This window comes from Megalopta genalis, chromosome 15, assembly GCF_051020955.1.
Source record: "Megalopta genalis isolate 19385.01 chromosome 15, iyMegGena1_principal, whole genome shotgun sequence".
NCBI lineage: Eukaryota > Metazoa > Arthropoda > Insecta > Hymenoptera > Halictidae > Megalopta > Megalopta genalis.
In genome coordinates this window covers 5,737,994-5,750,501 of record NC_135027.1, presented here as the reverse complement: position 1 = coordinate 5,750,501, position 12,508 = coordinate 5,737,994, and the positions used below count along the sequence as shown (strand labels likewise).

The 12,508-nt window shown below is 47.2% G+C and overlaps 1 protein-coding gene across 5 annotated transcripts in view; it reads right to left on the bottom strand.

Annotated features, from left to right (window-relative positions):
* The window catches only part of tws (protein phosphatase 2 regulatory subunit tws), a 49,132-nt gene that overhangs the window by 5,332 nt on the left and 31,292 nt on the right, over positions 1-12,508 (bottom strand). Inside the window, exons 2-9 of one of the 5 annotated variants that reach the window (XM_033468821.2) lie at positions 8,333-8,645; positions 2,396-2,461; positions 2,215-2,312; positions 1,552-1,830; positions 1,118-1,295; positions 643-977; positions 348-563; positions 27-194 (exon numbers count right to left, since the gene is read on the bottom strand). In XM_033468821.2, the coding sequence (XP_033324712.1) occupies positions 42-194; positions 348-563; positions 643-977; positions 1,118-1,295; positions 1,552-1,830; positions 2,215-2,312; positions 2,396-2,461; positions 8,333-8,417 (1,410 nt within the window). In that variant the 5' untranslated portion in view covers positions 8,418-8,645 and the 3' untranslated portion in view covers positions 27-41. Of the gene's footprint in view, positions 1-26; positions 195-347; positions 564-642; positions 978-1,117; positions 1,296-1,551; positions 1,831-2,214; positions 2,313-2,395; positions 2,462-3,145; positions 4,282-4,590; positions 5,791-6,652; positions 6,879-8,332; positions 8,646-12,508 lie in introns of those variants that run through there. The other 4 variants (XM_033468819.2, XM_033468820.2, XM_033468822.2 and 1 more) reach the window with 4 other exon arrangements.

The window sequence follows — 12,508 nt, the reverse complement described above, 5'->3', positions numbered from 1 at the left end:
TTTACTTCAGTTCTTGATAAACGTACCTGCATACAGATGTGCTAGAGTTTGTCTTGGAATAGGAAGAGGTTGTTCGTAGCAGCAACAGCTACAACATTTTCAGATGGATGCCATGCGGTGTGCAATATCTTCTTATTAAAATCCAGGCAGTCGACGCTAATTTCATCTTTCTTTCGTTTTCCGCCGGTACATACCTTTTGAGCAATTTATGTGAGTGATACAAGATTGTATTTTGTATTCTATTGTCATAGAGGGTGTAGAGACAATCATGGTGCAACCGAGGATTTTTCGATTGTACCACAATTATTGACTACACTTTGTACAGGGTTTCGAAGGTTCATACCAACCTTACGCGGTTTTAGAAGTGTTCTTGGTCTGGCAATGTCACGTGCTGCTTCCAGCGTAAGATCGCGCTTAGTTGTACGATCGAATACTCTGAAGAAATTGTTATATGAACCCGTCATGATGGCGGAATCGTTACCACTCCAACAACATTCGAATTTGTCGAAGATACAATCATTTTCGTACAACGAACATAATTTTGATCTTAGGTATTCATGTACCTGTAACAACGCAATCACAATAAGTTGTTGGGGCTTTAATTTAATAGTCTATGAGTAAAGTATTTGGCCGTTTACATACAGGGTAACATTCAACAGGCTTCGTTTCCATTTGCAAGTCCCACACTTTCACACTGAGGTAGTCTCTACTGATCATATATCTTCCTGAATTACTAAGTTTTACATCACTTATACTCGAGATTATCTCTGAGAAAAAACTTCTATTAGTTGGGTCCTCTGGCTCCTCGAACAGCTTACTGTGTTGGTCACATAATGCAGCAGATCTCATGTCACAAAGTCTAATCGTTCCTTTGCTACTACTGTATACCAGAATATTACACTCCGCCGGATGAAACTCCGCAGCGGTTATAACTTCTGTTAATTCCTCCATATTGGTTGGCTTAATGTCTACTATATCTGTGTACCAATGGTTAGGAAAAGTAATCCGTTTCATCGTTTACAAGGCCACGCCACTAATAGCGAGCGCGACTAACAAACAAAGGAATAAGAAAGTAATACAAGGAAAAAAGCTATTACATGAGACAGAAAAAGGATACTATAACTCTGGTCTGTAACCTCAAGATTCCAAAGATTAATTCTGAGGTCATCAGCACTGAGGTATGTCTCCTGATCACTGTTAACGCTTATACTGTTTATATGATAGGTGTGCGCATTGGCAAATATTCTTCTTGGTGATGCTTCCACCATCAACTCCATTGGTCTTATGGTTGGTACCTATGTGGTTTAAACATGTAAATATAAAGGTAGTTCGATCAATGGAACGTTTACCAGGATTATAAATAGTTTACAGTGTCGCGACTCTAAAGTCTCATAATGTTATGTGCATATTTGAACTTTGTGACCATATCTCTATTGTAAGCATTTTTGTTACAAATACAATGCTGTGCGGAGCACTACTATTTACATAGCGTTTTAGAACGAAGAATATGGCTGTAAATGAACACAACCTTTTGCTTTATTTAACACTCACCCTTAAAGAAGTGATACATGCCGGATCACGGATGGTACCATTGTCTTCCTTCGTGTTATATCCTTCTACTCTTTTATCCCGCTCGCTCACCTTCCACAATTTGATTGTTTTATCGTTTGTGGAAAGTAGAAAGTGTGCAGGATTTTTCCTCTTTAACCACCTAATTTTATTAATTTTTTCTTCTATCTCTAAGGATTTCAGGTAATCGAACTCAGGTTCGTGACTCTGGAAGGTGCTGTATACATTGTATTCACCTCTCCGAGGTATACTGTTTTTACTCTATACAAATGACAAACAATATTTCTCGATTATTATATAATTCTGTTGTGTTACCCAAATTTTTCATTTACATTTATCAGAGCCATTCAACTCGAATAGATTCTTTACATTGTGCTCAGAGATTATCTTTAGAACTCTTCTAAAGATAGAGAAATGTAGAGTGCAGTACATATGAAAGCTGGCAATAATCCAATACTACGTTATAAACATAATTTTTCTTCAAAAGACATGTTTCTGTTTGTTCGAAACGTAAGAATTAACATACTCTGGTAAGTACAAATTCTATTTACGCAAAAAATGTGTTGCATATTCATCTCCATGCAGACAGGTCGACTATCAGTTTTTTTTAAGTTTCGTTTAAGGATAGAAGTAACTATAACTTACAATGGGGTCTCTTTGAAAAATAACAACCCTTCCTCCTTTGTCTCCTGTCGCAAGGAGATCTCCATCGTGGTTAAATTCTACGCATGAGATTATATCGGCTGGAAAAGAGACATAACAACACCGTTTACAACAATGTCTAATAACCAGCAGATTTCTTATTGAATTTAGAGAGTGAACTCACCTTCTGTGGCATCGTCTTCCAATGTTCCTTTCACCTGCGAAAAACACCACTGTATGTCGCCATTACCTGTAACAGAAACATCAGATCGCTGACATCAAGACAGATTGAAACCATGCTCCGAGCGAATATGAACTAGGATAGTAGCAGAGTGACGAGTCTCCAATAAAACAGAATTAAATCTTGTTTTAGTTTCTCTGTTTCCAATGTGTTTATATTCAAATGTCATATCGCAAAAGAGATCAAGAACCGATAACGCACATCGTCCGAGTGACATTGTTCTTTGACGAGCAGGAAACGGATACGTACGCGGAGTGCAGAGGACAAAAAGCCGACGCGCAAAACTCTGCTCTAAAATTGCAAGTATAATTTCCTACAGCGCACGCACACGTACACGGTATCGCTGTTCAAAAGAGGCTCCGAAAAGCGTCGCGAATCGATACAAAGGATAACGTGTCGTCCAGAATGAGGATAAGAGGGAAAAGTTGCACGAGAAGCAGGTAACGTCTCGTGTGTACACCTGCGAGGGCCGGTAACGTGATTAACGTGGTAAACGTGGAAAAGAAGAGCTGTATCAGTGAATGTAGCTGGCGAGGAATAGAAAAGCGTGGTGTCTCTGGTTTGCGGGCCGCTCGGGACAAAGAGAGAAAAGGCAGATAGAACGTGATACGAGCGAGCGACAGAACGAGACAAGGAGGGGAAAAGTGCGAAACGGGACCTGTAGAACGGGAGAAAAGGTAAATGCAAGCCTACTTGAAGTTCCGGCGCAATCCATCGTGCTTCTAGGCCGTCGCCACCGCCGCCGCCGTTGCTGTCGCCGTCGCCGTGGCCGGCGACGGGCGCATCTGGCCCCGCGCACGGCAAGTATCCAGAGTGTGGGTACGGGTGATTATATTTGAGGATGCGGAATTGACGAAGAAGAACCGTTGCGTGTGTACCGAGAGCGCTGCGGATATACCCGTGAACCCGCGGATATAGTGTATCTGGGTCAAGGTTCAGGTTGCCGCGGCACAGCGAGGCGGCCAGCAGGAGCGACGCACCGTCCGTTCTTTTTCGTTCGTGTCGTTATACGTTCGTGGGTTCGTGGGTTTCGATACGATACAGTACGGTACGGTTCGGTTCGGTTCGGTTCACGGTCCGTATCGTTTCGCACGTTCCGCGTGCGGGTAGCAATGCGCACGGATGCCGAACAGAGCCAGACACACACTATCGCTCGCCTTATCACACTTACTTACCGGCCATCTCGCACATCAGACACTACGCGATCAGAGAGATATTCGCACGCGCGAGCTTACAACTCCCGGTGCGAGGTCCAATATACAACCGTGTTCTACCACTCGAGACCAGAGAGACACCGAAGAGACACACGACACACACGCGCGCGGCGCCCCACGCCGGCCACCACGGACCAGGCAGAATCTTCACGATTTAACAGGACACTCCCCCGTGATCAATCTTCTTTTTAGCCTGTCACATATTCATCGGTCTAGCCCGCCATCGAACAGAACGCGTACGTCGAGATTTCAATGGCGGAATTCACGAACGCATAACCGCACAACACTACTATGGCGTGACGTCACACCGCAGCTAGGTTTCGCTGGTTCCACTGGAACCGCCATCTTGTACGCGAAAGCCGACCGCCGGCGAAACTTCACGAACGGCCACGACCGAGGGCGAACCTGTTCGCCCGCCAAATTCAAACTCGCATTCGGACGGCTAACTCGAAAGGCGAAGTTGGACGGTTATTAATTGTTCTCTTAACGATTTCTGTAATTCATTGGTCAATGTAATCGCAGTAGTTCGTAATTCGTAGTTGTTTTTACAGCCATGTAAATTAAGAACGTATGTCATAAGAAATAATACATATATTTCCCGAGAAATATTCAACGTCGTTGTTGTAGAAAATATTGCTATAGATTCAATCGTAATCATCGTATGATTAATACATTTAATCATGATTATATGTTACAAATGATCCGAAACTTATTTCTTTGACCCTTCGTTGAACCCGAACCCCTTGCGTAGGCAACCGAAATGCAAATGAATGCGCCCGAGTAACCGGTTGCCTACGCAGAAGGTTCGTTTTACGCGAACATTGGAAACTTCTATCCTGTTCTCGTAATCGTGAATTTTAGCAAGCCACGCGTGCTTATATATTCGGTCTCGCACTGTTCAGAATATAGTGAAACAAATGTTACCTAACAGCTCCGTCAATTTCTCGTGCAGGTCCTCCAGGGAGGAAAACAGGGGTACATTCCTGGATAATCGTGCAAGGCTCTTTGACGAGCGAAAGTCGGCCAATGACCGATCCATTTTCGACGAGGCTGAACCGACTCCGATTTCGAACAGAGCTCGTTATCCTTTTTCGATTTCTGCCTGCGACCTTTGATCGAGCGGGGATCGCGCGATATGTCGTCAAAGCGGAGAATACGTGACTCGCTTCGAACAGTTGGAACGCGTTCGACAGAGAAAAGCCTCATTGTTTCGCTTTAAACAGATCTCGCCGATACATTCTCGATACGGACCCGGTGTCCGGTGCGCATTCAACGTCAACCCTTTCGGCGTTGAATACCTTCGACGAACGGGCCGCGAGCATTCTGCTATTTTAACACTGCAAACTGTACTTTTATCGCGTCGGCTAAAACAAGTTGGAAACTTGGCGGTACTATTCGGAAAACAGGCGATTCGATTGGATATTAACGGCAGGGTGTGCCATTCGCGTCTGAACGCATGCCCGCGGCTCGGGAAAAGTTAATGCTCGTTTCCTCCGGCAACAATTACGTTCCGCAAGAATACAGCAAAGAAGTTACCATCGATTTTCAATTTAACGGGAACACATGCCTCGAATCAACTTACGGCCGTCCCCCCGGCGAAGATTACTCTCTCATCGATCGTCCTTGACCGTTTACCGGATACACCAATTTCGTGTACCACCAGTACGCTACTCGAACGATCTTCGGTCATTAAGTCGCGGCAAAACAATACGAAATATCTTGTACTGGGGCTCGGAGCGGAATGAAAAGATCGAAGAATCCTTGGACTTTAGCCGGAGAACTTTAGGGCGTAGTTCGGCCGAAACAGCTGATTTCGAATCCGATCACGACGAGAGAGGAACCGAGGGCCTTCGAACGTGGCCCGATCTTCCGATTGATTCTTCGAGTTGCGACGTCCGCGCTCTAATTGATTAATTGATCGCTCCTACGGTTGGGGCCGGTCCCACCGTCTCCCGTCGACAAACGGACGATCTTTCCGTCGTTTCGATCGACCGGACAATTAACTCGGCAGATCAAACAAACGAACGCGAAGAGTGGAACGATTGTTGTTGCGCGGCACGGAACCGCGCACGATAGAGGACACCGTCTCGAACTGGTACGGGAGTGCACGGAAAACCAGCTCGAACGACGCGAAAACTGTTGTTGCCGAACGCGTTAGAGGCTGCTCGTTAATCAGTTCGCTCTAACGAGTCTGCACACCGAGAGACCCGCCGCGGATCGCCGCGCAACGTATGTGTATTCGCCTCGGCGTAATGTTTGCGCCGCGACTGTGCCGTTGCAAAAAGCACCAATGAAAACAGGGAGAAAAAAGGCAGAACCGACCGTTCCACTCGGTAGCAAACCACCGCCGTGCAACACAAACGGCGGACAGACGGAAACTTCCTTCGCCTCCCTTTTCTTCTCTTTCTAAAAGTCGCTTAGAACCGGTCCGAGCGGAATTTCGAGGGACTCGCAGCTCTGGGTCAGAGATCGATCTTCCACCGACGATAAATAAGAATCGGCTCGCAGAACGCGTGGCGACGGATTCCCGAATCTCGAAACGATAACAAACGCACGGTCCCAACAGTCCACCGGACGGTTGGAAAAGAGTTTGAATTCCTCGGACAGATGATCGTTAGCAGGGAGGTGTTCTTTCTACGGAGACGAGTCGCGTCGGGTTCCCGGATCGTTACCACTGAATAATAGAGGCGACTCCGGCGTCCGAATGCGAGAAAGCGTCTCGAATTCGGAATTCGCGTGCCACGGATTGCCGGCTCGTAATCGATCGGATCGTACGCGGGCCCGGCATCGCTGAAGCCCCTCAAGAAGTGTCTCCGACCCGTGGAAACGCAGCCGCACGCCAGTCGAACACCGGCCGATCGATAACGAACCTTTCGAATAACCGTGACCGTGTGCCGTTTACTGTGTGCGCCCGGTCGCGCGTAGGGCACGATTGTTTCATACGCTGCTCGCTTAATCACTGGACATCACGCTGCTCGCTACTCACTGACATCGCGCTCCTCGTGCCGGATTCGGAGATCGAAGGGTATGTCGATGTGGAGAATACTTTTGTTCAGGTCGACGACGACGGGTCTTCGACTCCTGAGACGGTTCCGCGAATTCATTTTGGTCACAATTCACGGGAACCGTTTTTCGCCGAGCGAACGCTACAACGACAGCATACCGTGTTGACAACACGTGACACCGGGACCCCGCGAGTTTACCAACTGGTCGCCTAAGCGGCTAAGCGCCAACAATCCCCGGCTCCCTTTGCGCGGAGCGATATCCTCGAGACTCGCGTGTCGCTACTAGAACAACACGACTAGAACAACGCGGAATCCTTCACGAGAATTCGCCAAGGCTCGCTTGCCACTTACGATCGGAAACTCGTGCGAACGTGTTCCTGATATCGTATTTTAAAGGAATCGTAACGCGAACATAAGTAAATCAAAGATTTTAATCGACCATCGGTCCCGTACATTCGCTCGATCCCATCGCTAGAGGCTCTTCGATCGACGGAGATCGGTACGAGGAACTTTCGACCGAGACGCTTCGAAGAAAAAATTTACGACACAGGATTCGAATGACCGAGACCTGTTATTCAACGACGTTTAATGTACGCTCGTTACGCGCGTCGTAAAAGCTCCGATGCATATGCATTTTATGCGTGCGTAAGCGTGTCAGAGCAGAGAGCGCCGGATTGCCCCGGCGAGCAGGCAACCGGCTCGACTCGCCCGTATCCGGCGCAGTTCTCTCCAGGCGCCGCAGAATTTCGCGCGAATTCGAACTTCATTGCCATTCCTGAGAGTCAAGGATTTTTGGACGGCCGATTAGGAGGCCGAAAGCCTTGAGACTTATCCGAGTAGATAACCATTTGTTTGCAATGCTGTTCGCGGCCAATAATATCTTAGCCCGAGCTGAGATGCTTGCACGATATCGGGCAATCTTCGTTCGAAACCGGGGAAAAAATAAATCATCCGTAAACGCTTTCTCACTTGCGAAAACATTCGTTTAACCCTCGGACTGCGTTCGTTTACGATTACAATATTTATTAATAGATTCGTTTGCAAAAGTCGCGCTAATGTGAATATCGTACGTCAATATCGTCGTGTTTAGCTATTATATTCCTCAATTATTCTCCTTTAGTTTGTTGTATCGATCAAATAACTCTTCATAAATGATTTTATACAAGAAACGTTACATAATGATATTACGTAATGCTGCCACAGTGTAAAAAAAGTATACATGAAATATACATAAAAAATAAATATATTTTCACGATGTTATATATATATTATTATAACGATATTATATTTTCACGAGGATTAAATGAAATTTATGTAGTCAGAATAAACTTTCGGTTGGAATGATGCAACGATCTAAAGAAGAATGACTAGCTTTATCGAATAGATAAAAGTCTAATTGTTTCGAGCCTGGAAATATCGAGCTGAATAAATGAATAATTTGTACCGGACGCAGGCGACGGTAAATAACACTTTGAACCGGTCAGGGGTGTGCTCACCGTTGCCGCTGGTTGTTCGAGGACCAATAAAATCGTGTCAAGAGACGAGCGGAAGAAAACGGCAAGGTAACAAGAAGGGGTCAAGAGAGAGAAAGAAAGAAAGAATGAGTGAGAGAGAAAGAGAGCGAGAGCTAGTGAAGAGAAAGAAAGGAAAATAGAACTCACCGACTCTCTTGTTCACGGCGGTATTGATCATAGAGCCAAGCTTGGTGAGGCTGGACTGCCTCATGATGTTGGAGGGGCTCTTCATCCGTTTGGACGGTGGTACCAGAAGCGGGGCGGTCTTGGGCCTTGCCAGGATGGCACCGTTCCGGCAGTTTCCGTTTGGACTGGAGCCGGGGGGCCGCTGGGGCGGTGCCCCCCATAGACCCACCACCCCTGCGTGACGCGTGGTGGTATCTCGGGAACTTCAATTATTCTCCACCTGTTAACCTCGTGACCGTTCCCGACCAAAGCCTCCACCTTCGATCCGAGGACACTGGAACAATCAAACGATAGCGCGTGCGAGGTCAGTCCGCCGGAGGCGATTGTCGCACCTCTTACAGGGATTATGGGACCACCCCTGCAACACCGCAACCCCTCCCCGGTACAACACGTTTCGATCGGAGGATTTCCCTCGTGGTTCGAACGCTTCCACCTGTTGGACCGGTCCGCGACGATCCTCCGCGAAAATCCTCTTTGCTTTGAGAGGCCTCGAGCACCCGCAAAAAGATGTACAGCCCGCTCCAGCGAAACTGCTGCATCGGGAAATTCTCTGTGCGTATGTATAGAGGGTGTGCCTGTAAGATGTGCGCAAGCGGGCACCGGGTGATACCTCGTGAAAAGAAATGTGGAAAAAAATGTAGAATAACTTTCTTGTGGTTTAGTTTTCGAGAAAATCGAGTTCGAAAATTCGCTTTTTACATACGCTCGTGCGACTATGACACGACAATTCTGTAATCAAAATAATAAAATATTCTCGGTAAAATATTTTGTTCTGTGTTAGGCGATAAAAATTGTTTTCCCTAATCGACGCTCAGCTTGGAAACAAAAATGGACAATTTGGGAAGTGGAGGTACGAACTGTTCGACCCTTGCGGCTCGTTTCTATAGTTACCGATTGTCAGCGATTGTCAAGCGATTGTCCCCTTCTCAAATTGTCCATTTTTGATTCCAAGCTGAGCGTCAATTAAGGAGAATTTACTGTAGCTCAAAGCAAAATTTCTAACTCGATTTTCTCGAAAACTAGGACCAAATGGAAAAGAGATTATTCTGCATTTTTTCGTACTCCTTTACGGAAAATCATCTAATGCCCATTTGTACATAACTTTCAGGGACACCCTTTCCTCCATCATCGTTATCAGTATTGCAAGACTCTAAAATAGCATAACTCGGTGGATGGCCACCAACAAAGTAATTTCGATAACTTGTCGGCAGAAAGGCGCGAGAGGGTGCCGCGATCTTTGTACAGCCTGTACCCGGTAAGATAGACCTCGACGGCTTTTGATCTGTTTCAAGCGTGATATCGTAGCCGTGAAAAGCGATGCTCGTGCTGACGCGCGTGAATGCGTCCGCGTTCGTGTTCGCATTCGGGGTGCGCGGGTGTGCACCCCGGGAGACGCTTGTTCGACGCGCAAATGCATAAATATCGTCGGAGGACCGGGAGAAAGACTGAAAAGGTGGCAACAGGTAGCCGACGCTTGACGCATGGTGGAAGGGTAGCGTTCACGCAGGGGTTCAAAGATCCCGCTCCCGCCGACGTTTACGCGGTTCAATTCCATTACCCTGCCGCACAATTGCACGCTTCCTCAATTGCATAATTTTTCGCGCGGTCGGATCGATCTGTTCGCGACTGCCGTCAATTTCAGATTGGCAGCACTCTCGGCTTAACCCTCTTAGTGCCGATCGAAAGAGTCGTGTGCACCCGAGCGAAATATAACGAACCCGATCGACGTTGCTTGGCAAAGCTCCGGAAAGAAATCACGACAATTTCGTAAAATCTGATAATTCGAAAATTCAAAAAGGAAGATGGAATAATCAATAAAACTGTTAATGATTAAGAATATTAACACGTTGACTGCCACGCGTATTTACCACTATAGGAAGCGTGCGCTGTTAATTCATATCTGTTTCTGTTCCTGCATGAACAGTTGGAATTTTGCCGAGTACCGAATGATATAACTTAAAATCTCTGCCCTTATTTTTTTTCAATAATGAAAAGAGATTGGATTGGCCGGAAGGAGAAGCATAAATAAAATTACATCGTCAGATTCTGATTTGGATACTGATAAATATAATCTTAGTGATAATGAATGTTATGAAGATACTATTGACGAGGTTTTACGAGAATTGGTCATGGAAGAAGAAAGGAATGTTGATGATACCGAGGAAGCTACAGTTCAAATAAAAGATACGAAATGGACCGATCAGAGGCACGAGCATATCTGAAAAAACAAACAACTTTTTGTCCAAGCTGTCCTGATCAACCTCAACTTTGCAGAGAATGTTTTAATGTTATACACTGCGAATAATTTTTTTAATAAACCATTTTTATAAGAATTCGATAGTCTCATTGACTCCTGTAGAATATTCGTCGAAATATTTTCGGAAATCCTTTGTAAGTAGTCAAATCAGCGTCACCCGAATTACGGGTGACGTGGCCTGATGAGAACTTTTGCTGTCACCCGAATACGGGTGACGCGGCAGTCAACGTGTTAAAAAAGAAAAATTTTCTCAAATTTAGCCAACATCGATAGATCGTTGCACGTCACTAAAAATAGTGAGCCATTCGATCATCGAAATCGCACCCTTCGCCGATGGAATACGCCCAGAAAAAAATCAACGATCGTCACAGTTATTTCCAGATGGTTATCGCTTATCACGAAGACAGTGTCCACGGGCTACCGATCGAAGGGAGGTGAGCCTGTCGGATCGATCGATGAGTCACGAGTCCCGTCATCCTCGACTATTTACCGTTTCATTTGCGAGCGACAAGTGTTTGCGGGCATTGTGCCGCCGCGACGCGATCGGTGCCATCGCATCCTCGTCGGCGACGCATGTTGCGTGGTCGTCAGGTGCACAGGCGTTAAAGAGGAAGGCAAAGAATGCGCCGAATAAACAGTCGCGAAGGATTTGAATCGCAAATAACGACCTTGTCCGAAAGAACGCCGGCGGAGATCAGCTTCGGCGCACGTAAGCGGAGGCCGATCCAACTCTGGCCTCGGATAAGCGATAGCCTCGATCCGATGCCAGCCGGATTACCGGTGTGCACCGTGCACCAGGTGATCAGGTTAATCCGCCGGGATCGGCCGAAAATATCGAGGCATTCGTCATCGATGGAAATTGAAATTCGGTTATCGGCGGTCATCGATTTGCCCGGCCGCCGATTGGCTGTCGTCATAGACGACCGGGATCAACGCGGCGCGGCAGCATCGCGGGAGAGAGATGTTTCCGGGTTGATTGCGCTCGTTTCGCAGCGTGCCTGAGGAAAATTAGGCATCCAAGAACGAAATTGCTTTCGAACGGGAGTAGGTACTCGTATCTCGATGTTGCAAACTGCTACACTTGCAACGAAAAGTAGCTGCTAGCTGCCGCTTTATCTCCCGGTGGGTAAACAGCGGGTTCGCGTCTCGTGATCGGGCGAACGGGGGCTCGGGACGCGCGACGGATCGACGTGTGCTCGAGAAAGGATGATAATGAAAGCGTTTCGAATTCGCGTTGTTTGATCAGCGAGAGACCGATGTGTTCGTGGCACGGTACGTGACACGCTCGCGAATAACAAAGGAGAGCCTGGCCACCATCGTCGCTGCGTTCTCGCCGCGAGTTATGGCGGTACGGCGGTATGTAATCTGGCGATCGTCGCACGTGTCGGCAGTGAAACGACACACGTATCGTCCGCATAAATTACGTCGTAATCGGATTACGTTCCGTGAAGCTGGTGTAACCGACGACCAGGCTATTGCTGCCATCGGCTGTAACTGCGTACATATTTGCCGCGTTCGCGCTCGCGCTCGCGATCGCGCGCGACTTCGGGCCGGTCTGTTGACGTGGGTGCCGCGATAAAGCCGGCCGTTCTCGGCACGATGACGCGCGTGCGGCAGAGCCCGACCGGTGACTCGGTTAATACCTTTGTTTTTCACCGGCTGATTCCTCGTTAATAGGGCTACCAGTTGCGCCGAACTCGGTCCAATCGGAGTAACAACGATCGCTATTAGCGACGCTCGGCGCTGACCTTTGTCAAATTCGATCGCCGAACGATTCCGATTCGGTAGCGCAGCAGAGAAATTGCGCACCTTGCCGGAACGAGAACGGTTTTCGGGCGCGCCGATCGGATCCCGGAGCCGTTCTTAGCGCTCTGAAACGA